We start from the raw sequence: 27,229 nt of genomic DNA, 5'->3' as shown, positions 1-27,229 counted from the left end.
ACGGTTGAGGCCACAGTGACCTTGTTCTGTAAATATGATCACAGGGGCTCAGAATCGGGAGCCAGGACGGACGCCACCCTGCCAGACACATTACGAAACCAAAATGCAGACAGAGGAGGGCTCCCTGGCCGCCGTCACGGGCCCGAGCCAGGACCCCGAATCACGTCTCCGGAGTCTGAATCCCAAGCTGTCTCCGTAACCCAGGGCTGCTTAGGGTCCTGTTTTACCACCGAGTAGACCGTGCGGCCCTTGGGGGCAATGCCGGGGACCCGCAGCAGTGTCGGCGCAGGGGCTGGGTACTCATGGGGGCTGACAGCTGGCACTGGCACTCCCCTGGCTTCGTGGGAAGGGGACGCGTCCTTGCTGGGCGGCGCCAGGGCACGGGGCCAGCTGGCTCTCTCCAGCCTCTTCACTGAGGCCAGTGTCCCGGCGGCTCCAGCTGTGTCCTGTTGCACCCAAGGGACCCGAAACACTGGAGCAACAGGGGCGCCTTGGGGATGTCAGACCCCTACTCCCCAGACCCGTCCGGGGGATGCAAGGTCACACTGCCCCTCCGCCGCCCGGTGCGGGCTCCATGGGCTCATCCAACGCCTCTCGGCTCCCCTCTCTCATTTTAAACCACAGAGAGTGCTGCTACCCCCTTGTCGGGCGGCTCCGTCCTTGCTCCCCCTCCCTTTGCAAGCAGTGGGAGGCCGCCAGCCTTGCTCCTGGAAACGAAGGGCCTGCTGAGCGGCGCTTCATGGCCCTAGGCTCTCACGGAAGGTTCTAGAAAGAGTCCCTAAAACCCTTCCAGAGGGCCAAAGGGTCAAGTAGGTCTTCTGCTGACCAGCATCCCTCAGCCTGTGAGGCAGGAGACTTTACCGCGTCCCATGACGCGGCGGCTCTGCTACCCCTTGGCCCAGGGGCCTGAGCCTCTTCCAGTCCTCCCTGCCTGCTTCACCCGGCGGACTTGAGGATGAAGCCGCCACCATGCTGGGCCCCCACAGTCCACATCTCGGCCTCCACCCTGTAGCGCAGAGCAGCGCGTGTCCGTCCAGCAGCTCGGGCCTCTGCTCCCGCCAGCCCTGGGCGGCCCTGCCCAGTCCCCCCACCCCCGGCCCAGCCCCCTTGGCTCCCAGGCCCCTACGGGGCTAGAGGTTGGCGCTATGTCCTAACCACACCCGGCTGGAGAGACGGGCGGATTTCATGCCGTTTTATTTACTTTTTTTGCAACAAGCGTGTGTCTAAAAGCGATTTGCTCTTGGAACCTCCGCAAGCATCTTTACACAGACTCCCAAGTCGGCACAGATGCTCCGTCAAGACAAAGTGATTTTTGTTGTTGTTGTTTGAAAAGGTACGACCCCAGGCACTGGCTCATCTGCTGAAATCTCAGTCCTGTGACGTCCCCTGGAGCCCCCGGCATCCTCTGCGCCTCAGCCCCGGGACGGGGTGGCCACGCTACTCTGTGGCACCCGCAGACCCCAAACCCACTGCGGCAGGAGAAGTGACCAAAGGGTCAGGCTTCTGCTCTCCCCTGCGAGAAGCCGACGGAAAGAGGTGGAGGGGGTGGGGTGGCGAGGGTTGGGCGAAGAGGAGGTGCCAGCCCGGGAGCCGGAGCCGCGGACTTCCCGACAGAGACCACGCGGGGCCCGCCTTTGCCGCCTGCCGGGCGCAGGACTTCAAGGACCGTTTCTGCCGGACAGTATGGTCATCCTGCCCCAGAGGGAGGATGCAGGGCCTCCTTGTCGCTGCCATCGGGTGAGCGCCCCAAAGGATCAGCAGTCCAGAGACAGCTTGGTCCCCCCACCAAGTCCAGCCCAAGAAGCAGCAATTCGAGGGACCCCCTCCTCGCCCGGCCGGCCGGAGCTCCCGGGGCCCAGAGGCTGGCAGTGAGTCTTGCAAACCCGCAGGCCCTGGCCCTGATCGGAGTCACGGTGTCACGGGCGGCCACGGGGGACACGTCTGGGTTGGAGCCTGGCGGACGGGCCCCCGTGGCCCCTGCCCTGCCCTCGAGGACCCGCGAGGAGGCAGGACGGCCCAGAAGGCGCCCCCCACCGGCAAGAGCAAGCGTTCCCGGGCTTCTGCCTACGTCACCGCCGGAAACGAGGGCCCGGCCGGCACCGCTGGGGAGGGAAGACACCAGGCAGCGCGAAGTTGTTGCCGCGACCTGCGAGGTGCCCGAGGACGGGCCCTGGGTCGGCCAGTCAGTGAGGGCCTCTGCCCCTCGGGGTCCCCAGAGCGGCCCCGTCCCCGCTCACTTACACACGCAGCCTGGCTTCTTAGCCGACCACTGGTTATTCTTTTGGCACGTGATTGCCTTCTGGCCCACCAGCTCGAAGGCGGGCTGGCACTCAAACTTGAGCGTGTCGCCGTGGCGGAACCGGGAGCCTTCCCTCCGGCCGTAGGCGGGGATGCCGGGGTCGCCGCAGCTGCCCTGCTCGATCTCTGCAAGACACGAAGGGGAGAAAACAGAGACAAAGGTGACTGCCCGCCTTCCGGGGAGCTGGGGGTCTGCGTCCCGGGTCTGCGGCGCCTCCACCCCCCACCCTGGCTGGGGCCCAGGGCGGCCCGGGGGGACCTCCCGCGAGCATTTGTGCTGCGGCCAGTTCACAACCGCATCCTGGGTGGACTGGCCTTCCGGCCGCCTGCTGGGCGCACGCAGCGTCTGGGGGGGGCGTGTGGGCGCTGCACCCCGCGGAGCTGGGTCCCCGGGCTCTGGGACACTCCCGGCCCAGGAGCGAGCAGAGATCAGCGAGGAGCTCCCTGGCCTCGGCTCCATCCTGAGCGGCCAAGGGGAGCGGGAACGAGGCGGCTTCGTGCCTGCCGTGCCCCCGCAGAGATCACGCGAGGCTCCACATTCGCTGCCTCCCGCCAGGGAGGTGCGTTCACAAAGCTTTCCCTGAACTCTGAGATGGCAAAGTGCCCCGAGCGGCTCAACGACAGGCTTTTACAGTTCGCTGGGTTCAGCCGTGTGGGTTGCACACAGAGTGGGTTCCCCGGGACAGCCCGGCCTCAGGGGACAGTCAGCGGGGCCCTGGACGTGTCGGGAGAGGCCTCTGTCCTGGCTGGGCCCCGGGTGTCCCCTGGAGTCACCTCCACCGCCAGCAGCCTGTGCTTGGTGCTGTGACAGGGGAAGGGGGGCCAGGGGCCCCAGGGGACGGGAGGGGCGAGGGAGAAGAGGGCAGGAGCTGTCTGCGGGGAGGGAGAGAAAGGGACGGGGGGGGGGAAGGGCGGCTGGGGGCCCGTGACGTGGAGGGGAGGCAGCCGGAGCAGTCAGGGAGCCTGCTGGGTGCCTTCCCGGATGTGGGCCCCGGGGGCCCTGCCTCTGCTGCAGACGCGACTGTGGGCCCTGGGCGGCAGGTGCGTGAGCCCAGCAGCCGAGATCCCGCATGAGCCGTCCTACCACCACCCGCGGGCTCTGTGGGGCACCCGGGCTGCCCAGCGCTGCCTTGTGCCGACACGCTCGTCACCGCCGTGCCCCCTGAACGTTGGGGCCTGCAGCGTTCTGCCGGGCTGGGAAAAGGCATTCCCTGGCCGGGGTGTGCGCATGTGAGTGCAAGTGTAAGCGTGAGTGTGCGAGCGAGTATGAGGGAGTGTATGAGTGTGAGCAAGTGTGAATGTGAGTGTGAGCGACTATATGAGTACAAGTGTGAGTATGAGCAAGTGTGAGTTTGTGAGCCAGTGTGTGAGCGCAAGTGAGTGTGAGCGTGAGTATGTGAGCGTGTGTGAGCATGAGTGTGTGACCATGAGCATGAGCCAGTGTGTGACTGTGAGTACGGATGTGTGAGCATGTGAGTGCAAGTGTGAGTGTGTGAGCGAGCGTGAGCGAGTATAGGAGCACAAGTGTGTGAGAGTGAGCGTGAGTGCGAGTATAAGCCAGTGTGAGCATGTGTGAACATGTGTGAGCATGAGTGTGAGCATGTGAGGGAGTGGGAGTGTGAGCCAGTTTGCAAGCGTGAGTGTGTGAGCACAAGTGAGTGTGAGCGTGTGAGCAAGTGTGTGTGAGCATGTGTGAGCATGAGTGTGAGTGTGAGTGTGTGAGCATGAGTACGAGTGTGAGCGTAAGCCGGTGTATGAGCATGAGTGTGTGTGAGCGAGTGTGTGGGTGTGAGTGAGCGTGTGAGCGAGTGTGAGCACGTGAGCGTGTGCGCGTGCGGAGCATCCAGAAGGAGCCCGTGACTCAAATTTGGAAGGTGAGGCTGCGGGGAGCAGGCCTGAGCCCAGGGCTCCGGGGCACCGACTGACGCAGGCGAGGCCCGGCTTCCCGGGGAGCAAGCTGGCGAGAGCCCGGCCCACAGGGAAGGACGCTCGGGGCCCTGCGAGCGGCTCCCACCTCGGCCCCCGGCGTCAGCGCGTCAAGTGTTGGTGCTTTGACAAGTGAGGTTTGGCACAATCTCAACCGCGGGGGGGGGGGGGGGGGGTGGCGGTGGGGGACAGGCAGACAGAGCCGGGAGGGATAGCAGGAGGCCCCGGGCCGGGCCGGGTGTGCCTGCAGCCTGAGCGCTCGCTGCGCCTCCACGGGGCCGACAGGGCAGGGTGGGCAACGGCCGCGTGGGGCTTACGTCCCAGGGCAGAGTCCAGCGCTGGGGCACACTGGGGGCTCCGCTCGCAGGCGGTATGAGCAGCGGGACCAAGGATGCAACGGCCCCGGACGGGGCGGTGTCGGCCCCAGACAGGGTCAGGGACGTGGGACGGGCCAGCAGGACGCGGGCCTAAGGCCCTGGGCAGCAAGGATTTGGAGGAGGAGGGTTTCGGGGAGTAGCTCCCCAGCCCCAGAAGCGGCGGGGAGCAGCTGGGGGGCTGACGAGGGTCGGCGGGAGGAGGTCCCCGCGGGTGCTTGGGGTGCAGAGGGCGCACAGGCGATGGGGACGGGGACGGGGATGGGGGGAGCCGGACACCGGCAGGGGAGACGCTGTGCGGACACAAAGGAGGAAAAGCCCCGCGGCGTCCTGGAGCGTGGCGGACCTGAGGCAGAGGGAGGCGGATTTAGGATCGGAGAAGCTCAACCATGCTTGAAGCGAGGGAAGGAGGCGGACAGATGCCCGGATGCCCGGATGCCCAGAGCGAATGGTCGGCCGCAGCACCGGAGCACGGCGGGTGACAGCAGAGGCCCAGAGCCAGGGCCACCAGGGGCTCGCTGGGCCTTCAGGGGGACGCGGGGGCGGCATGTGAGCCCTATGGCTCAGTGGGGGGGCCGCGGCCCTGGTGTCTGCCGACAGACGGGGCCTGGCCGTAGGGGGGCCAGGCAGGACCGGAAGGACTGAGGCCTCGGCCGGGGCACCGGCACCGGGGCCACGAGGGCGCAGGGGACACAGTTGGGTACAGCTGCGCAGGGCCCTGGGCCCGTCCCGTCCCCCAAGCCCTCGGGGGCTGGGCGCGCGGACTCGAGGAAGGGGCTGGTGGGGGGGCTGGGGGCTGGGGGTGGCTTGGGAGGAAGCAGGAGCCAAGGGTGTGGCTGGGGCTCGGCTACGGGGGAGGGAGCGGGGCGGGGGATGGAGGGGCCAAGGGAGGGTGCGGCACGGCGGGCGGGAGGCCGGACCTCGGAGGTGCTGGGGTGCAGTCAGGGGGTGCGGGTGCTGAGGACAGTGAGGTCCAGCAGGGGATCGGCAGGACCTGGGGACGGTGACAGGAGGGCAAGAGCTGGACCTGGGCGAGCGTGAGGGCGGGGGAAGGGTGCCGGGCAGGCCGGGCCCAGCTGCTGTCCCTGGAGAGCGCTCCCAGCTCCCGGCTCTTGGGGCCCAGGGGTGGGGGTGGGGGTGAGGGTGAGGGTGGGGGCAGCCTCAGGGGAGGCAGGGCTGGGGCAGCCCCAGCAAAAGGGCAAAGGCACCGGAGTGCGTGTGCGGGGCCGCAGCAGGGCCGGGGCGGGGGCTTGGGGTTCTCAGCCCCTGGAGGCTGGGGGCTCTGTCCCTCCCTCCATCCGTCCCTCTGTCCGTCCCTCCGTCCCTCTCCCTACCGCCAAGCAGCTGCCCGCAGACTTAGGGTCTGCTTCCGAGATGCCCAGGCTTCCGCCCATGACCAGCCTCCGTCCCCTCCTGGGTTTTCCACTTTCCGATTCCAAATAGGACTCCCGCCCTGGGCCGAGGGGCCCCTCGGTTTCTCGGTTTCTCCTTCGTCTTTCCTTCTTGGTACTGGTGCTCGCCGCCCTCTAGAGGGACCGACGCGGCCTTGGGGTCACCGCCCCCGGCGCTGGGGGCACAGCAGGGGGAGGAGGACAGGGACCGGGGCCTCGTGGGCCCACACCGTGCCGGGCATGAGGGACACAGCGACCCCCCGGCTCCGTCCACCCAGCACGGCGAGGCCTCACGATGACCATGCAGCTCGGGCAGCGAACGCGAGTGCAGATCCCGTGCCCACGCCACGCTCGGCAGCAGGTGGGGCTCTGGGGCAGGGCTGACGGCGGGGGCGGCGCTGGAAGCAGGGGCTCGGGCCGGGGCGCACCTGACGGGGCACCTCCCACCCTGAGGCCCCCGACCCCTCAGGCCGGCTCCCCGGTGGCCGTGGGGAGGAACCAGCGGCGGCACCGACGAGGCTCTAGATCTGCCCGTGGCACGACCGGGAGGCCTCGGGCACACCTGCCACGCTCCCGGGGCTCGTGTCGTCGTCAGCAGGATGGAAACGGTGCTCGCGCCGCGTCAGGGCGTGCTGGGGGCTCAATGGTGAAATCCGTGTGGGCTCGGAGGCCGCGGGCCCTCGAAAGCCTTTGTCTGCACAACCAGGGGCAGCGTCTATGCATGTCCGGCGGCCCAGGCCCACTGCCCACCGGCCCCGCTCCTGGCAAGCAATGGGCACGTCCTCGGAGCTCCAGACGACCCCGGCGGGGGGTGCCAGGACCCCGTGGCCCACATCTGTGTCTCGGCGGTCATATGTCTCCCTGCAAGGCCTTCACGACGCTGACGGAGTCGGGGGGGAGGGGGCGGGGGGACGTTCTCTCTGGCCTGTCTCATTCCTCCAGGAGCTGGTCGGGGACGTGGGGGCCAGGGCGCACCTCCGAGCCGTGTGCAGCTCCCCACCCCGGAGCTGGCTGTCGGCTCTGTGGATGTCCGGGCAGACCGTCCCGCTGGGTTTCTCCTCCACGTCGTCACGCAGGTCGCCGCTGCTGCATGGGCGGCCTGCTGACCCTGCCGACCCGATGGCGCGGCCTCCTGTGCCGTCGCCCCCGCCCGGGGCCGGCCAGACCAGGGTGCAGCCCGGCTGCCCCCAGAGCGGGCTCCCGCCACCCGCCTCTCATGGACCCTGGCTCCTGGTGCCGAGCGGGCTTCACGGGGCTCACGGAGATGCAGTGTGCGTGCTGGGAGCTCTGGGCGCTTCCTGGCTGCAGCTCGGGCGCGGGGGCCGCTCAGCTCCCGGGGATGCCGGAGGCGGCACGGGCGTCCCGAGCACAGCAGGCTCGATGCTGGAAGCGGCCACGCGCACAAGGCAAAGGAAGGATCCGGAAGGGGGGGGAGCCAGCGACGCCAGTCCGTGGCTCGTGGCCTTCCTTCTGGCCCGTGCAAGGCCGAGGCTGCTGGAAGCTCAGTGCGCCCTCTGCGGAGTGGAGCTCGGCTATCCTCCCGCATGCCTTGGCCTTCCTGCCCCCACGCTGTCCTCTCGGGGACGTCTGGCCAGCCGCTTGGCAGCCGCTGTGCCGGCCTCAGCCTCCGACGCCCGCTCCTCCAGGAAGCCTTCCCGGACGCCCTCGAGCCGGCTTAGCCCCCTCCCTGGTACCTCCCCAGCTTCCTGCACGTTCCCGACTCTACTGAACGCTGGCTGAGACTTGGGTGGAGGCACAGACCGTCTTCCTGTCCTTGGGGCCCCAGCGTCCCAAATGGGGGACCACGCACGTGCCCCATCCTCGGCACCACGCACGAGGCTCTGGGACAACGAGGACCACGGGTGCCCTCCCCTGGGCGTCCTCCCTGCACCGCGTCTGACCCGCCCGAGTATCTACAGGGCCAGGGGCCGGGCTCCTTTGTCCCCCGTGCCGGCCAAATCCCCCAACACAGCCTTCGGCTGCCGGATTCCAGGCTCTGAGTCAGGAGGCGAGGAGACTCCCAGATTGATGCTAAAACTTGTTAGCAAGTTGTATGTAATTTTATAATGTTTCTGGTAAGTGCTAATTGCCTGTTCCTTAAATATTTCTTGTTCTACTGGGAAGCAAAGCAATTGCAACTATGAATGCATTTCCTACAGCTGGCTGCCCCCTCGGAGGGGGCTGGATTTCCAGGCTCCGGGAGCTCAGGCTTTGAGGGCGCCGGAGCTGCCTCCCCGACCCTGACCTGCGACTGTGACACGCAGGACGGGGAGCGTTTCTAGACAAAGGACCCCCTCGTTCTCCCACCCCGGGGCTCAGGCTTCTAGTGAGGGGAGGGGTGGCCCAGCGGTGCCAGCTGCCAACCCCGAGGAGGCCGGGGCAGATGACCATGGGGCCGGGAGTCCCTGGAGGGGGGCGGGCTCTGCCCACGGATGCCTCAGGCCACCTGTGCGAAGTGAGATGGCAGGTACCCGCCTCCCCCCTCCCCCCCCGCCGCCCCGCTGGGCCAGGGCGTCTCACGGGGAAGAATCCCCCAGACGCTGGGCAGAGGGACCCGAGGCTTCAGGCCGGGCTGTAGGCTGGGAGGGGAGCTGCAGGCCAAGGGGAGCGGACTCTGGACGGGGCTGTTCACGGAGCACATCCCAGCTGCTGGCCGGAGTCGGGATTCACTACAGGAGCCCTGGGACGACCCCTGAGGGCATCTTATTAGCCCCTCTTCACAGGTGAGAACACTCGGGGTCGGGGACGTGGAGGGGGGATGCCCAGGATTAGGGATGTGGAGGGGGGGACACCCGGGATTAGGGATGCAGAGGGGGGACGCAGAGGGGGGACGTGGAGGGATGCATTAGGGATGCGGATGGATTAGGGATGGATTAGGGATGCGGAGGGGGGATGCGGAGAGGGGATGCGGGGGGAGGGGACTCCTGGGATTAGGGACGCAGAGGGGGGACGCCCGGGATTAGGGACATGGAGGGGGGACTCCTGGGATTAGGGACGCAGAGGGGGGCGCCCAGGATTAGAGACATGGAGAGGGGACGCCCGGGATTAGGAACGTGGAGGGGGGACGCCTAGGATAGGGATGTGGAGGGGGGACGCCCAGTATTAGAGACATGGAGGGGGGATGCCCGGGATTAGGGATGGGGAGGGGGAGATGCCCAGGATTAGAGACACGGAGGGGGGACGCCCGGGATTAGGGATACAGATGGGGGACGCCCAGGATTAGGGACGTGGAGGGGGGACGCCCGGGATTAGGGACGCGGAGGGGGGATGCCTGGGATTAGGGACGCGGAAGGGGGATGCCTGGGATTAGGGATGCGGAGGGGGGATGCCCGGGATTAGGGATGTGGATGGGGGAACGCCCAGGATTAGGGACGTGGAGGGGGGATGCCCGGGATTAGGGACGTGGAGGGGGGACGCCTGGGATTAGGGATGTGGAGTGGGGACGCCCGGGATTAGGGATGCCCGGGATTAGGGATGTGGAGGCAGATCAGGGACATGGAGGTTGGAACACCCAGGATTAGGGATGGAGAGACTGGCTAAGAGCACACACAGGGCCAGGGAGGCCCCGAGGACACCCGGTCTGTTGGACCGAGGCCCGGGGGCCGTGGAGGGTCCGGGCGGGTGACGCTGGGAGGCTGCAGGACGGCGGCGTGACTGTTGTGTAGGAAGTCGTCCTGTGTGAACCGAGCGCTCCTGCACCTACGCTGGCTCGGCCTGCGGGCCTGACGTGGACACACTGTGCGTCCGCCGAGGAGCCGCAGCACGGCTGGATAGACCCGGGAGCTCAGCGTGGACGGTGCTGAGTCCCCAACTCACCTGGTGAGGTGCTCACCTCCTCTGTGGCTAGAGCCAGAGACGGGGCCTCTACGGCCCCTTGAGCCGTCGGGCGGGGTCACATCCACAGGATCCGGGTCCTTGCGAGAGGCGCCTCCAGGAGCTCGTGCTCTGTGTCTCCCGGGGCCAGCGCCCGGGCCTGGTGTCACAGCGGGGAGGCGGCCACGTGCAGCGAGCGCGCGGACAGCGAGGCGGCCACACCCTGGTCGTGCAGCTCTGGCCTTCAGAACCCCCACAGAACGGATTCCTACCCCGGCTCCTGGCCCATGGGACCGTGTCACGCGGCCCGTGGGGATTCACGACGTACGAAAACACCAAACCCCAGCTGCCTGGCACGCGGAACCCAGGCTCGCGCCCACTTCCTGGGGCACAGCTTTGGCTTCTACGGGCTTTTCCAAGGAACTGAAATTCTGCGACTCTCGTGGCCTCTGCAGCCAAAGGGACACGGAGTGGAATCCGAGGTCCCACGGGTCCTGGCCCTGATGTGATGTGACGAGGCAGGACGTCATCCCTCCGAGGTCAGGTCCCCCCGACAGGAGGAGCAGCCGTGGGCCAGCCGGGACCCGCATGCGGCCGGCAGCTTCTCCACCCGTGGCTCAGCTGTGACGCCGGGTCCCAAGCGGGCTTGCGGGGACCAGGGGGGATGACAGGAGGGACGGGGCGGTCCCTGGGGCCACCCAAGCCACGGGACTCTGTGGGAAACCCTTGAGAAAATGGGAACGAAGCTTCCGGCACATGACAGGCGCTCAGCGGTCCGTCCTCTTGTTCTCCGGTGACATTGTGCCAGACGCGCCCGAGCCCGCTTCCCACCCGACAGCCCCTCACATACACGGATGCAGCTCCCCCCTCCGGGAACACTTGCAGGGTCTCTCCACCGTCCCCCCGGCTTGGACTCGGCCCCCGACGAAGCCCACCCCGACACCCTGGGTAACCTCTAGGTGCTGACTCTGAGCCCACCTCCCCCACCCGGGTGACTCGGCCGCGAGCTCCCCTGCGGGTCACCGCGCGGACTGCAGTGACGTTGCCCCGTCCTGGCTGCGCTATCGACGTCTCATCCGCGCCGCTGATAAAATATGGGCAGACTAGGGGCTTGGGGTGGTGCCCAGACCGCCGGGCACGTTCGGGGCTGAGCATCCAGAGGACCTCGGATGTGGGGGAGACGCCTGGAGCCCCGAGTCCAAGCCCTTCCCTGCCCCCCAGTAGTGCGCGTCAGAGCTCAGCCCTGAACCCGGGTCTCCAGCCGCTGTGTGCCGACCTGATGCGTCTGCACTTGCCCTGCACCCGCACCGTCACATCCGAGCACCCTGGACCCTCACCGAGGCCCCGTGACCCGGGTGCACGTGAACAGAGCCCCAGAGAGGCCTGCGGTCGCCCCCGTGCCCCCCGCCGACCAGCCTCCCCCGGCAAGACCCTTGTGCAGCCGGTCCTCCAGTCGCCTCGCGGCCGGTTACCGGGCCCTGAATGGGGTGCAGGAGCTGGGGCCCCCTCCCCGCCGCCCGGGCCTCCAGGAGCCGCCACCGCGCCTTCTCGACTCTAGGCTGGCCTTCCCGGGGGGGCCTTTGCAGAGGCTGCTTGAGGGCCGCCTGCCCCCGTGTCTGAGCTCCCACGGGCTGCGTGCCACGCGTGTGCTTTACCCGTAGCTCCTCCCATGTGTCCTGCGTCACCGCCGGGTGTGGGCCGTCGCCAGGGCTCAGAGCTGATGCGTCTGCCCCAGCACCCGGCCTGCCCACCCGATGCCCGGGGGACGCCTTCGGTCCCCGTCGCTGCGGACACCGGCGTCAGCAGTCATCAGCAACAGGCAGTCGGGAAGCCTGCGGAAGGCTGGGGGGCATCTGCTGGGCCCAGGGCTCTCTGCTCCCTGGACGCTTGGCTCCCGACATCCGGGGCACCCTCCTTTGATCCCCCTCAGGCCACCAGCAGTGCACATCCTTCGGCAGCCCCGCGCTTGGTCACTCAGCGCTGCGACACCCACGCGCAGCGGCTGGGGAAGCTCCCAAAGCTGATGGGGGGCTTTAAAGGTCGCCACAAGCCAGGTACGGATGCAGATGTAAGCACGTACATGCCTGGTGCTGCGCGGCCTGCGCCTCAATCCCAGGAAACCCCCCAAACCAGCCGGGGGGACCCACCGGCCGACGGAGGCTGAGGCTCGGACAACATGAGCAACATGCCTACAGGGGGTGGGGGGCCGGGAAGCCAGTGTGGGGCACGGTCGGGATTCGAACCCAGGGCCAGAGGGCCCCACATGCGCAACTCGAGCCGGACTCTGGAGCGAGGGTGTCAGGTCCCCCAGCAGTTACCTTCGTACGAGGCCTTGAATCCCAGGGAGCTGCCGCTGCCGTCGGTTTGGAAGAGGAGCCACATTTGATGGTTGGTGCTGACGATGAGGTCTGGGACCGAGGTGCCCGTGAGGCTGTCGGGAGACAGAGCGTTAGAGGCGTGACCCCCCCACGGTGCAGAAGCCCGGCCCTCACCCCCGGGGCCCCGCGGCTCGTGCACAGGGGCTGGGACCCTCACTGCCGCCTGCTCCGGCCACGGGCAGGGCCTAGGCCGACCCGGGCTTGCTCACCGGGCATCTGTGCCCTGACCCTGCTGCCGGCGGGTGTAATGAGGGCTGTCTACACCCAGGCCACCGGGGCCGCCCGCGTGGACCGCCGCAGGGACACGGAGCCCCATCCCCGGGGCCCTGCCTTCCTCCTAGGGAGCCGTGCCCCTCCTTTCCCCGCAGAAACACATGCTCCCACACACGAAGCTACTCTTAGCATCCCGCCCGCACCCCAGGGCCACATCCTCTCCGAAGAATAGAGTTCAAGCATGGGGAGGGCGGATTTGGCTCCCGTTTACCCGACACCTTCCAAGCGGGTGGTTTTCCATCCGTTACCTCTAGGGACCCTGTTAGCCCAGGGAGGGAGGGACTGCGTCGCCCCCACTGCACAGGCGGGAAGACAAGGGTGCGGAACGGGCCGCGGCCTCCCCGAGGTCAGCGCGAGGGGCGGTGGCACGGCCGGGGTCCGAGGCGAGGGCGGGGAGGCTGGGCCTCCCGTTGCTGCTGGGACTGGACGAGTCACCCCGGTGTGGACGGTGCGACCTGATAGGGGTTCTCGCTCTCTGCTCTGATCCGGGGTTCCCAAGCTTGGGGGCGCCACGGAGTAGGAGTGCCAGGGGCTGGGGCGGATCCTGCAGCCAGTAAGGACGCCGGAGGCTCAGCTGGGCCGGCTCTGGCTCCGGGAGCAGATGCGTGTGACCCAGTCATGGCCACGAAGGAGGCCAAACACTCGGTGTGTTTCCCCGGAGTCAGGGGCTGACGCTGACCTCACGGCCCCGAGGGCGGGGGAGAGCCCGGGCGGCACAGGCCGTTGCTCATGGGACCTGCTGTGAGCCCCGCGGTCCCGAGCCCCGAGCTCTGTCATTCTGTGTTAAGCAACGAGATGGTGGCGAGGAGGCGTTTCCAGCTCCGCGGCTGCCAGGTGCCCTCTGTGGCAGAGCTCACCAGGATGCTTGTCCCGGGAGGACCCGGAGCCAGGATCCGGGCCTTCTCTCTCTCTTTTTTTTTTTTAATTTAATTTAAATTTTTATTTTTTATTTTTTTATTTTTTGGATCCGGGCCTTCTGAGCAGAGGGAGCTGCTGCACTGCACGGGCCGGGGAGCGAGGGAGGAGGGCACTTGCGTCCCGTGCCCACTGGCCTGGGCTGCGGAGGACGCGTCACCGTGGCCTCATCCTGGTTCCGGGGACACAGCCTTAGGGGCCGTCACTGTCTCAGCCGCTGGATTCAACAAAGCGGGCGGCCCTTCCCTGCGCGGAGTGGCCTCGTCCCGTCAGCCGACGGCCTGCAGGGCAGCCTCCTCCGGGGTCCAGAGCCCGCGGGCCTTCGCCCTCATCAACTTTCCCGGTCCCCGGTTTGCAGACTCCCTGCAGGTCTCGGGGCCTGTGCGTCCCCATCGGTGAGGGAACTGACGCCTCACAGCAAACCCCTGGCTGTCACACGTAGACCCGACCGGCTCCGTTTCCCCAGAGGATCCGGGTTAACGTGGCGGCGCAGGCTGCGGGGAGGACGCTCACAGGTGCGCAGCCCGGTCCGTGGGCCGGGGAGGTTCCGTGTTGCCGCCGTGGCAGTGGGTCACCTCGTGCATCACGTAACTGCCCCGACGGGCTCTGCTCTGACAGGTGTGGGGAGGCGGGGACGTGCCCAGGGCGGCAGGGCCCCGGCACGAGGCAGCGGGGGCCCAAGAGCCATTGGCCTTCGGCATGAACAGCGGAGGGCGCTGGCCCGGGGGCCGCCGGCGGGGAGCGTAGGGCACGGGCCGCCGTCCTGCATGAAGCAGGATTGCAAGGCTGCTACGGCCACCACCCGGCCGGGCCACCCTGGGCCTGACCCCACCCGCTAAGTGGGGGTAACACCATGAGACCCCTGATGTGGACGGTCCCCCACCGGGCACCTGGGCACATGGTCGACGTGGGGTATCAGTGAGGCCTGCCCCCCCGTCCCCCCGACCTGGGCAACGGAGATGAGCATGCTCTGCCTCTAGGCCAGGCTGCCGGTGGTCGGCCCAGGCGAGGGACCCAAGATGCCGCAGAGGGGATCCCCAGCCCGCGCAGGCCTGGACTGGACCACACGACGCCAGCCTGCCTTGGCTGGGGAAACGCGCCCCTGGGCGCACACCCCTGCAAAGTCCTCCCAGGGCTCCAGCGTGCGGCGAGGCCACCGGGACCCGGCGCCATCCCCACCGAGGTCAGACCTTGCAGGGTGGACGTGGCCTCGGGGACAAGCTGGGGCAGGAGCAGGGCGCACCCACGGAACTGGAGCCCTGGCGCCCGAGTCGCCGTCCTGCACGCTCTCCCTGCGGCGCCCGCGGACCGTTGGCCACGGCTGCTTCCTGTGGTCGGATGGGCCCCATGCCGCAGCCCTGAGGGGACCCCGTGCACGTCCCCCCCCCCCCCACGGCCAGGCCGCCTGCCCTCCCGACGGCAGCCCCGCCTCACTTACACGTAGAGCACCGTCTTCTGGTCCCCGTCCTGGCCGCCGTCCCCGACCGTCAGGGTGTCGTAGCCCCTCTCCAAGTCAAAGTCCTCAAAGGCCAGCTTGATCACCTGGGGAGGGAGCAGGGGTCAGGCAGCGGGCAGGGCTGCGGGGGTCGGCAAGGGCCTCCCCGACGCCAGCCTCCCCACCTGCCGCCCACCCGCGTCCATGCCGCCTCCTGCAGGAGGAACCGCTTCTCTCCAGGCTGGACAGTCCCTGGGGTCCCCTCAGGTTCTCCAGAGTCCGGCCAACCTGGGGCTGCTGTGGCAACGCCAGGCGCACGTGGCCGCCCGCAAGATCAGATCCTCCCTCCGCGCTGCACAGACGTCCCCGGGACGGTGGCCGATGTCCAGGCCTCACGTGGAACCTCAGCTGCCTCCCCCCGCCCCCGGCAGGCCCCGCCGGAGCGCCTCTCAGCCTCCCCTCCACCTGCTTCTCTCCATCTGCTTCTGTTCCTTCGTTGGCTAAATGAAGGTTCCAGGAAGGAGGTTTCAGTGAGGTTCTCCTTCCTGGTCTCAGCCTGGCCTCCCACAGGATTTACTAGGCTCATAGCACGAGCCCGGCTCAGGACGCGGGTTTCCAGTCAGTGCGGGCCCGTCCTGGACAGGCAGGGAGCCAGCACGTCTGCGCCGGGGGATGGCGGCCCTGTGAGGGCTGCAGGTGCACGGGGCCCTGGGGCTCAGGCTCGCAGGGGACAACAGGGGGACCATCCATAGGGCTGTAGGTGCACAGGGCCTGGGGCTCCTGGAGCCTGAAGGCGGGGGCAGGAGGACCATCCATATGGCTGCAGGTGCACGGGGCCTGGGGCTTGTGGAGCCTGCAAGGGGGCAGCAGGGGGACCGTCCATATGGGGACCATCCCCATAAGGCTGCAGGTGCGTGGGGGCCTGGGGCTCACGGAGCCTGAAGTGGGGGTAGGGGGACCATCCCCATAAGGCTGCAGGTGCAAGGGGCCTGGGGCTCGTGGAGCCTGCAGGGGGACCGTCTGTAGGGCTACAGGTGCGCGGGGCCTGGGGCTTAGGCTTGCAGGGGGCAACAGGGGGACCGTCTGTAGGGCTGCAGGTGCGTGGGGGCCTGGGGCTCCTGGAGCCTGAATGGGGGGCAGGGGGACCATGCATAGGTCTGCAGGTATGCAGGGGGCTGGGGCTCAGGCTCACAGAGCTTGTGGGGGGCAGCAGGGGGACCGTCCATAGGGCTGCAGGTGCACAGGGTCTGGGGCTCATGGAGCCTGCGGGGGCGGGGCAGCAGGGGGACCTTCTGTAGGGCTGCAGGTGCATGGGGGCCTGGGGCTCACAGAGCCTGCAAGGGGGCAGCAGGGGGACCAGCCGTGAGGGTGCTTGGCCTTCCGAAGGCCGCGGGGGCCGGTCAGGCCCCGGGGGAGGCTGGGAGAGGCAGGGTCGCTGTGAGGAGGCGCGGTCTGGGCATGGATGGGATGCCCCAGAACAGGTGCCCACTGTCCCCGAAGCTCCGCCCCACGCGCACGGCCGTGCTGTTTCCCTCGGGGACAGTGGCTGGGCCTCCAGTGCAGGGGGGCGGCTGCAGAAGGTGCAGGACTTGAGAGGTTTGCCTGGAGCTAAGTGCAAAGGGCCTTAAAATCTCCCTTGGCCGAAGAGCCAGGGTTTCCCCTGGGGGGTGGGGGGGCGGGCGTTTTCAACAGTAGGTGGCAGACGCTCGCAGGTGTTTGAGGAGCACGTTGGCCGGTGGCTGCAGGGGTGGACACGGGTGTGGCAGCAGTCGGGTGGGTGAGGGAGGAGGGCGATGGGGGCGTGCGTGGGGCCCAGTGCGGGGCGCAGGTGCAGTGGGACATGGGGGCCGAGCGCGTACGGCGGGGCCGGGGCCGCGCGCCTCCTGTGGCCAACCTGGACCTCCTTCTGTCGGTTTCCAGTTTAAAAGTCTTTCCATTTGTACCTGAGGTCGCGAAGCTACAGGGGAAGGGAGCCTGGGGTGCACGGCCTGCCCCCTGCACACGCCGCCGTCCCCCCCTCCCCGGACCAGCACGTGGTTCCCTGGACTTCGTTCCATTCCTCACTTTGTCTCTGGTTTCCTCCCCCACGACCGTCTGTTTCTTAAAGTCCACGTCCGGGCGAGTCACCGGTGCTTGTGCTTCTCAGACCCCTCTGCTCGGCCTCCTGCCCTCTAGCCCTGTCCCCGTCCCTGTCAAGGCGAGCTTTCCTCCAGGGCGAGCCACGAGCCGCCAGCTGCGGGTGCGCCTTTGTGCCTCGGGTCCCGGGGGAGGCGCCGGGCTTCCTTCCGGAGGAGCCGACCGCTCCCGGGGACCGTGTTTCCTTATGGTGCAAGCATCCTGGGTGCAAACCTACGTGCACGAGGGGCACGGCCCCGGCCCTGCTGCCCCCGGCCCCGCAGGAGCCCCCGCCACGCATCGCGCACCCCATCCTGGGGCCCCCGCCCGGCCTGCCGAGCCCGGCTCCCCCAACGCCCCTCTCTGCGGCACCTCTGGGGTGAACACCCGCGAGCATAGGACAGGGCAGCGGAGCCGAGGATGCTTCCCTAGGAAGGCGAAGCCTGTCTGGGTGTGGACAGGAGCCCGAGCTTGGACATGCGTGAGGAAGGGGAGCAGGACCATCCTGGCAGACAGAGCGGCGGGCGGACCGGCGGAGCCACGGAAGGCGACTCGCCCAGGGATGGGGCCGCGGGAGGACCGGGGCGCACGGTAGGCGAGGCCTCTGCGCGGCTGGGGCTGTGCCCTGACCGCCACGGGGGTGATGGGCCACCTGGGAGCCACGGCCGGACAGCGCCTCTGCACCAGGAGCAGGAGCACTGAGGGACGGTGGAAACAGGGGAGCCGGGGGAGCGGGGGAGGGCAGGCAGGGGTGTGGAGGAGCCAGGAGCACAGGGGGTGGGGCAGCCAGGGGTGAGGAGGGCGGGGCAGCAGCGGGGGCAGCTCCAGGCACAGAGGGAACACCTGTTGGCCTTGGGGGGCCTTAGCCCTTTCGGTTTCCCCTGTGGGACAAGCTCAGCCCACACTCCCTGCAGCCCAACCGCATCATCCAGACCATCTGCTTACACTGCCCTCCGTCCCCCTCACCCTGGTCCTGTCCACACCGCCCTCCTCCCCCTCACCCTGGTCCATCCACACCACCCTCTGTCCCCACACCCTGGTCCTGTCTACACTGCCCTCCTCCCCCTCCCCCTGGTCCACTAGCCCTGTGGGTCCCAACCCCAGCCCTGTCCTGCCGGCCCAGGCTCTCCTCCCGCCAGCACCGACCCCGTGCGGGGCCCTGCTCAGAGCAGTTCCCATACCAGCCTGGGGAGCCCAGGTGCCCAGCTGCCCCCTCCCCCTCCCCCTCCCACCTTCCCGAGCTCTAGGCTCCATCCCAGCCCCGAAGGCCCGAGCCTCTGGCCGCCGTGGCCTCTGCACGCGGTAAGGCTGCAGACGCGCTCTCCCGCCAGAGCCTCGGGGTGCAGGACCCTGGTCACCGCGCCACCTCCGGATGGCGACTAGACCATCACGCCTGCGCTGGGAGCCTTGCTTAGGGGGCCGGCCCGGAGCCCTAGAGGGACTCGCATCACCACTTAGGGCAGCCCCGTCCCCGCGGGAGCGATCACGGTTAGTAGAGGGCAGGACACACACTGCACTGCGGGTGCGGGACCGGCGTCGGCCCTCTCCTGGGCGGCCCGGTGTATGGCCAGGCTGTCCCGCGGTCACGGCGTGGCGTGCCCATCAAGCGGCTGCCGCAGGGGCATCCGAGGCCAGACGGTGGTGGCCGCCCGTGAAGCAGGCAGGACGCGGCGGCTGGGGCACTCGGCCAGTGCCCCTGTCCCAGAGCGGGAAGCTGGCCGTCACCCGGGACGCAGGCCCGTGTGGGCAGGGTCTCGCTGCCGGCCGTTCACAGCCTGGTCTCTGCGGAGGGCACGGGGTGGCGACGCCGGGGTCCCAGGCACAGGCACCCAGAGGCTGCTGGAGGCACGGAGGGAGGTGCGATGGGGCGCACGCCGGCCTTGGGACTCTGCTGTCCCGGAAACCAGGCACCTGTGAGCCTCGCAGCAGCACGTCCCTCCTGCACCGCCCACGGCCACCCACGGCCACCCATGGCCACCCCGGGCGCAGAAGGCTGCATCCTCACATGCTAACCTGCCAACTGTCACCCTCACGACAAAGCTCAGCATCGTGGCGAGGCCACCAGAGGCCGACACGGCCTGGCCTGTGCTTCCCCCCTGCCGGGCTCCGGCACCACATGCTACCCCACGGCCCGCAGCCCTCCCGGGTCTCCCAGGGCTCGGTGTGAGCCCGACGCCCGCCCGCTGCTGTGTGAACGCTGCTCAGGGCACTGACGGGCGTGGGCAGGAAGGGCACTCCCTGTTCCGGGGCAGGCCTGCTGGGGGGGCCCTGGCCCGGACCTGCTGGGCGCCCAAGGGGGGGCACGGGGGTCTGGGGGAGGGGGGATGGGAAGCCAGTGGGCAGCGGGCCTCAGCCCAGGATGGGAGGCAGGGCTGGCGTCCCTGCGCAGGCCGAGGGGAAGCCCAGGGCGACATGGACAAGGTTCCGAGGCTCCGGAGCTCTGGCCACGGCCACATGAGATTTGGGGGCCTGAGGGTGACGGACTCACATGCAAGCACTGGCCCCTTCACCCACTGGTTGATGGATTCACTTACTCACTCGGTCCTGCAACAGTTAAACTGCACTCACCGTGTGGGGGCTTTGGGGGGGAACACAGGGAGGTGAACGTGGCCACTGCCCAGAGAACTCATGGGCCAGAAGAGTGGGTGCGTGGGTATGTGGAGGCATAGGAGGGGGACAGGGTGGGGAGGTGCTGGGGTCGGGGAGCATGGGGAGGGCATAGGGTGGGGGGGAGGTGCTGGGGTCGGGGAGCAGGGGGAGGGCACAGGGTCGGGGGGAGGTGCTGGGGTCGGGGAGCACGGGGAGGGCACAGGGTGGGGGGGAGGTGTTGGGGTCGGGGAGCACAGCCGCCACCTGCCTCCACGGTAGGACCAGGACCCTGGGTCCCAGGAGGTGGGGTGTGGACCGCGGCTCTGGGCCGTGCCCTCCCGCCACCCCAGGGTTGGCTTCTCTCTGGGCCTCCCTGCCGCCCTCCCGGGGCCCGGGTTCCTGGGCCCGTCACTGCTTCCTCTGCCCACAGAGGTTCTAAGAGGGGGACGAGGGGGACAAGGGGGACAAGGGGTCAATGTGGAGGAGCTCATAGGTGCTTGGGGGGGGCGGACGTGGTGCTGCCCGCACATGCGCCAGGGCAGCTGGGCCTTCCTCGGCCTCCAGCCCTTCTTCCCCTCTTCCCCTGCTCGGTGCAGGGAGCCAGGCAGGCGTCCTGGAAGCCTCCCCTCGCTCAGCGCCTCCGCCTCCCCCTTGGCCTCTCTGCCTGTGGACTTGGCCGCCTCGTCTCCAAGTCTAAACAAACACCCTAAGTGGCCCCAACGCGGTGCCCGCCCCCCGGGTGCCCCTCCCCCGCACACCCCTGAGCGCGGGTCTCAAGGGCCGTCTGGGCTCCCTGCTCCTCGCCGCCCCCTGCCCGCCCCCTCCTGGCCCACGGCTGCGTCTGCCCCACACTGCCCTGGAAGGTCCCCCTGTGGGGCCAAAGCCCACGGCATGTCTCCGGTCCCTTCCGCAGCACCCCTGCTTCCTCGCCACCACGGCGGGAGCCCTCCTGCCATTTCTCCGCCCGGCTGCGAGTCTGCTCCCTCACACTGCTCTTCCTCGGCGTCCTGCCCTGGGGCCCAAGTCTCTCCTGACCTCCCACGTACCCAGTGTCCAACCGGTCCGGTCACTGCGAAACATGCACCCCGAGCACACCGTGTTTCCCTCTTGATCCCGCAGAGCACGTGCCTCCCCTTTGGTCTCCTCTGAACTCCTCCCTTCGGTCCAGGGCCGAAGGCCTCGCATCATCACGCGTTCACTGACTCCCTGTGTGCCATGCGCCCACCACGTGCCGCTACGGGGGTCACCTGGGGGTGATGTTCGTCAGACGCTCCTCCTCCCTCCACCCTCACATGCAGGCAGCCTCCGAGTCCCATTCCATTCCCTGCATTTCTCTTAACTCCGTCGTCTCCTCCATGTTTCCAAAGCCTTGGTGGACGCCCCCCCTTTTCTTGCTGGGGTAACTGCCTCTGCCTCCTAACTGGTCTTGCTTCTCCCTGGTTGCCTCCACTGCTGCACAGGCATCTTTCAAAAACTTGAATGTCCTGAAACTGCCCCGGTTTGGCAAGGAAGGCTGATCCCAGGGCTGCTGTTCCCAGGCCGTCCCTGTGCCCCCGGGACCTTGTTCCATGGGGCAGCGGGGCCGCAAGGACTGGGCTTAACTCCTGGTGCTGCCACTGACGACGCGTCACGACCAGGTTTCCCACCCACTAACCTGTCCTGGATTCCGTTTCCGCAGCCATCAGGGGGGCTCTTACCGCCTGACGAGCTGCGCCGGGACGAGAACGAAATATGATCACTCATATGGAGGCTTAGTGCAGTGCTCCGCGCACGATATGCATTTGTAAGACCGACAGCCTGACATTCTCGCCCTTAAAAATCTGTGTCAGGACAAAGCCCAAGCCTCGTTGTTGAGTACGTAGGCGCGTCACGATCTGGATCCCGTGGGTTCTCCAACCCGTCTTGATCCAGATGCTGGACCCCTTCCAGCTCCGAGAGGCTGTTCCAAATCTCCGGGCCTTGGCGCACGCATCCGCCCTGGGGTGTGGATTCCCAAGCCCACTCTGGGTGCAGACCCTGCTCAGATGTGAGAGCCTCTCTGATCGTCCAGTTGGTGGCTCCTTCCAACATTTTCCAAGACAGCACCCCTCCATCAGCACCCACCCGCCCTCTAGGTCTCGTTCACCCGCCTGTGAACGTTCTCTCCTGTGAACCTGCTCCTCGAGGGCAGAGATCACATCATGGTCAATGAGTGAACGGGTGCTCATCTCATGAGGCGCAAGGCCAAGCACCGTGAACTTGGAGAGACAATGCTTTTTGCCGAGGGCGACGCTCCAAGGGTGACTTGGACATACCCGGGGCTCTCCTGCGGCCCGTGAGCAGGGCTGGGAACGCACCACATGTCTGCCCTGACATCTGCAGGAAGGCAGCTCTGATTCTGCAGTTTGGGATTTCTAGGTACCACACTTACACCCGCCCTCCTGCACTCAATGCTCCCTGGCTCTCCTCCACCGCGGTGGCAGTAAGGGCCTCCCTTCAGGCTCTCGGGGCTCCTCCGCACTACCTGAAGCTCATAAAGGGCCCACGGAGGTGACAGGAATGTCCTTTTTCACAGCCTGACTCTGAGGGCCTGGCTTCGGGAACCCAGGCTGGCATGACCTGCAGGGCATGTGAGGGACTGACTGGTATGGAGCCGCTGACCCTCACACACCAGCTAAGACTGGCCCTTCTGGGGGCTGTGGGGAGGGTGAATAAAACTGTTTCTCAGCAACTTCTCAGGCCTTGTTTACACTTTCCCCTACACCCCATCTTCAGGTTCAAAACAAAACTAAGATAAGCATCTTTAACAACGTCCAAGAAAGAGCCTTCTCATCAATGGCTTGATAACCTCGAGGTAGTTAAGTCCTTCTTCTGATCCAGCCTCCATCCCCACATGGCAGCAGCGTCCTTCCCCACTGACTAGGTTCATCATCAAATGGTTTGATGAAATGGGAGTCTTTGTACAATGCTTTGCAGAGGAAATCTTTTTCCATTGTTGCCAGCATTGTGGTCCTAAGCACCCTGGCCAAATGATTTTAAAATGTTGAGTGGGAAACATAAGAAAGGGAGACAGAACATGAGAGACTCCTAATTCTGGGAAGCTAACTAGGGGTGGTGGAAGGGCAGGAGGGGGGGTTGTGGGTGACTGGGTGACGGGCACTGAGGGGGGCACTTGATGGGATGAGCACTGGGTGTTATGCTATATGTTGGCAAATTGAACACCAATAAAAAATAAATTTATTTTAAAAAATTGAGAAAAAAATGTTGAGTAGAATTTAGAAAGAAAAAGACAAGCTTTTTATGAATTAGTAAGTGCTCTGAACTGAATTATATCTCCCTAAAATTCACATGTTAAAGCCTTAACCCTCAATGTGATGGAATTGGGAAATGAAGTCTTTATGGGGGTAATTAAGATTAAATGAGGTCATAAGGGTATGGCCTTAATCCAATGGGATTGGCGTCCTTATAAAAGGAGCAGAAGACACCACAGGGTTTCTCTTTGTGCATGCACACAGAGGAAAGGCCATGTGAAGAGGACGTCATCCCTACATCCCTAAGTTAGGAAGAGGCCTCACCAGAACTTGAATTGGTGGACACCCCAATTGTGAATGTCCACCCTCCAGAACTGTGAGAAAATACATGTTCCTTGTTAAGGCCACACAGTCTGTTTTGTTTTATTATGGCAGCCTGGGCAGACTTACAAAGTAAGAATACTCGGAGTCCAAACCCAGGGACTGTAGGGACCCAAAATGTGACCCAGAGTATGAGGCTGGCATTGGCTTTGAGTAGATTTTTAAAAAACTGGTGAAGTAGAACTCTGGTTTTCAGGGCCTTGTGGGGAACAGGGAATAGGAGATAAAGGTCAGGACCCACCAAGGTGGGGGCTCTAGTATGACAGCCCCGAATGATGTTGGGCTAACTAAAGCTGCACCCTGGGGATCCCTGGGTGGCTCAGTGATTTAGTGCCCCCTTCGGCCCAGGGCATGATCCTGGAGTCCCTGGATCGAGTCTCACGTCGGGCTCCCTGCATGGGGCCTGCTTCTCCCTCTGCCTGTGTCTCTGCTTCTCTCTCTCTGTGTCTCTCATGAATAAATAAATAAAATATATTTTTAAAAAAAGCTGCACCCTTAGTGTGAGGGTAACCCCCGAGACTCCTTCACAATAAGTCTGCCCTCACGTGGGTCTGCACATTACTTGGGTGGGTCGGAAACTTCATACTAGGAATTTAGTATGTGAGGTTTCTGGCTGGTAATGCCCCCAGGCACTGGGCAGGAGTGAATGTAAACTCTCTGGAAGAAAGCCTCTTCTACCCAGGTCTCAAAGAAGAAAGTTTATGATTCTAACCACATAGTCAAGAATTACAGACAAAACAAAGAAGGAAACACAGTTCCCGGGAGGCAAGAAGTGAGAAACAACAGACAACAGAATCAAATTTGCAAAGACTTCAGAAATTGAGATTTGCAAATACAGAATATAAAATAAATATATTTAACATGCTTAAGGAATTAACAGTTTAAACATATGAAAAGAGGGCAAAATACTATAAAATATGATCAAGAACTTCTTAAATAAAACCCCAATAGGACCTCATAAAATATGAATGGCACTATTTGAAATGAAAAGAAATCGAATTCAGCAGAGGTTAGATGTAGCTCAACAGAGACCTGGTGAACAGAATGAGAGAAAATTATAGAAGTTAAGAAACACAGAAGATGGGTGGGAAAGACGAACATATCTTGTCATACTTTGAGGAGCAGAAAAGAGAGAGAATAAAGGAGAGAAAACAGCTGAAAAGACAATGGCTAAAAATCTTCCCAAACTGGTGAAAGATACAACCCACGGATTCCAGAGCTTAATGAAGTCAAGCAGGATAAATACCAAGATACCCACAACTAGACCCCTGATCATGAGATTGCAGAACAATAAAGATAAGGAAAAGACCATAAAAGCAGCCAGAAGAATATCATACAAAGAAATGACAATAAACTTGCAGCAGGAATGGGGGCTAGGAGACACTGGAATAATATTTCCACGTGCAGAGAGAACATAATTGTCAAGAAAGACGACTCCGTGAATAGCGGTGTTTTTAAGGACAAGGGGAGAACAGACATTTTAAGACAAACAAGAACTAAGAAAGTCTGTCATCAACAGGAAAATAAATTCTAAAGCATGTACTTTGGATAGAAAGAAAGTAATTCCAAAGGGAAGGACTGATATGCAAGAAGAAATAGTGAACAAAATGGTAAATGTGTGAGTAAATCTAAATGGATGTTGTTTTATTAACCAAGAGCAATAATGACTTGTGAGCAAAAGAAAGGCAACTTGAAAATACACACACCATAAAGTATGAATTGGGAAGGAGTAATTAAAGTCATAGTGTCCTAAGACCTCTGACTTTCAGGGGGAACATACAATTACTATTTACATTAGACTTTATTAAATATGCATATTAACACTAGACATCTAGGGTAACCCTAAAACATAGGAATGATAATATAATTTAAATGGTCTAACTTTTCCAGTTGAAAGATGACTTGTCAGAGGGAATTTTTAAAAATCCAGCTATACATAAGACGTACATAAAGGAAGTAGAAAGGTTGAAAGCAAGAGAGCAGGCATGAGTTATTCAACCAAAACCAAAAAAAACCCCCTAAAAAAACAAACAAACCAAACCAACAAACCAAAAGCTGATGGAATAGCTGGGGGGTGGGGAAAGCTTTCAGGTCAAAAACATTACTACAGGTAAAGAGAGTCATTAAATAACTATTTTTGAAAAAGCTCAATCCACCTGCAAGATATAGGATTCTCCACGTGCATGCTCTAGTAACAGGCTCAAAATATATAAAATAAAAATCGACAGAACTTCAAGGAGTAACAGGCAAACCACCATCATAGTGGGAGATATTAATACGCCTTGTCTTGCAGTTGGCTGAAAAAGAAGACAAAAACTAATGCATATATAAATGATATAAGCACAATTAACAAGCTTGATGTAATGAAGACATTAGAACACATAAACTGCAAAATACATCTTGATTTTTCAAATACACAAAGAATATATGTGATAAATGACATTCTTGATCCTAAAAGTCGAATGATTCAATTACAGACGATGTTCTCTGACCACAAGCTTTAGAATCAGTAACAAAAAGAGAGATAGAAAAATCCTTTATTTGGAAATAATTAAGAAATATTTCTAAAATACTCTTGGCTGAAAGATAAAAAGAATAATGGAACTGGGAAATATTCAGAACTGAAGGATAACAGAAATACTGCCTATAAAAACCTGTGGGAATGTAGCCAAAATAGTCCTCAGAGGGAAAGTTGTAGCCTTAGATGCTTTAATAAGATTGGAAAATAATAATGAATTAAGCATTAAAGTTAGGACAATAAAAAAGGAGTAAAACCCAGAATATACCCAAATATAACAAAGGAAAAGAAATTGGTGAAATAAAAAAATAAATATATCAAAAGAAATATTAACAAAACTAAAATTTTTGGTTCTTTGAAAAGAATATAAAATGTGAAACCTCTGGCAACACTGATTTAGAAAGATACAAAATTAGAAATCAAACGGGGGGGGATCCCTGGGTGACTCAGTGGTTTGGCGCCTGCTTTTGGCCCAGAGCGTGATCCTGGAGTCCTGGGATCGAGTCCCGTGTCGGGCTCCCGGCATGGAGCCTGCTTCTCCCTCCTCCTGTGTCTCTGCCTCTCTCTCTCTCTATGTCTATCATTAATAAATAAATAGGGATCCCTGGGTGGCGCAGCGGTTTGGCACCTGCCTTTGGCCCAGGGCGCGATCCTGGAGACTCGGGATCGAATCCCACATCAGGCTCCTGGTGCATGGAGCCTGCTTCTCCCTCGGCCTATGTCTCTGCCTCTCTCTCTCTCTCTGTGACTATCATAAATAAATAAAAATTGAAAAAAAATATTTAAAAAAAATTAAAATAATAAATAAATAAAATCTTAAAAAAAATAAATAAAAAATAAAACACCTCTCTTAAAAAAGAAAAAAACAGGGAATAAAATATATATAGTAATTATATATATATATATATATATATACACACACACACACACACACACACACAACTTTATGGCCAAGAAATTTGAAAACTTACTAAAATGGACTCAAGAAAAAAAAAAGAGATAATAGTCTCTTAGTCATTTAGAGTATTAAATCTATAGTTTGAAATCTTCCAACAAAGGAACACCAAATCCAGATAGTTTTGCTGTTTTAAAAGTTCCACCAAACTTCCAAGGCAAAAGTTATTCCAAGCTCCACTATTAACTCCGTAGGATAGAAAGAGAAGATACACTTGCCAGGTCATTTTACGAGGCTAACGATATCCTGATGAAAAAAATTTGGCAAGGGTAATATGGAAAAAAAAAAGGCTAATCTCACTAACAAGATGGAAGCAAATTCCTAAACAAAATATCAGTGAATCAAATACAGGCATTTATAACAACTAAATGCTTACTTAGCCTCTAGTACTCAATTACCAAGTTCAGTTTATCCCAGGAATGAAAGGCTGGTTGTGATTCACCACACTGAGAAAATTAAGGGGCAAATCATGATTATACTAAGAGATATAGAAAGGTGCTTGATAAAAAAAAATTAAAAAAAAAGAAAGGTGATTGATAATATTCTACATTTATTTACGATGAAAGCACTCAGGAAACTAGAGTCGGAAAGGAACCGTAAATTAAAAAAAAAAAAAAAGAGTCGGAAAGGAACCATAA

General features: G+C 62.4%; 1 protein-coding gene across 1 annotated transcript in view; it reads right to left on the bottom strand.

Annotated features, from left to right (window-relative positions):
• The window catches only part of CSMD2 (CUB and Sushi multiple domains 2), a gene marked incomplete at its 5' end in the record, with an annotated part of 437,990 nt that overhangs the window by 214,978 nt on the left and 195,783 nt on the right, over positions 1 to 27,229 (bottom strand). Inside the window, 3 exons of the mRNA XM_038557633.1 lie at positions 2,242 to 2,424; positions 12,121 to 12,233; positions 14,807 to 14,910. Coding sequence (XP_038413561.1) covers positions 2,242 to 2,424; positions 12,121 to 12,233; positions 14,807 to 14,910 — 400 coding nt within the window. The remainder of the gene's footprint in view (positions 1 to 2,241; positions 2,425 to 12,120; positions 12,234 to 14,806; positions 14,911 to 27,229) is intronic.

The sequence above is a fragment of the Canis lupus genome, chromosome 15, assembly GCF_011100685.1.
Source record: "Canis lupus familiaris isolate Mischka breed German Shepherd chromosome 15, alternate assembly UU_Cfam_GSD_1.0, whole genome shotgun sequence".
NCBI classification, from domain to species: Eukaryota; Metazoa; Chordata; class Mammalia; order Carnivora; family Canidae; genus Canis; species Canis lupus.
Note: the sequence above shows the minus strand (reverse complement) of the source record. Positions and strands in the feature narration are given on the sequence as shown.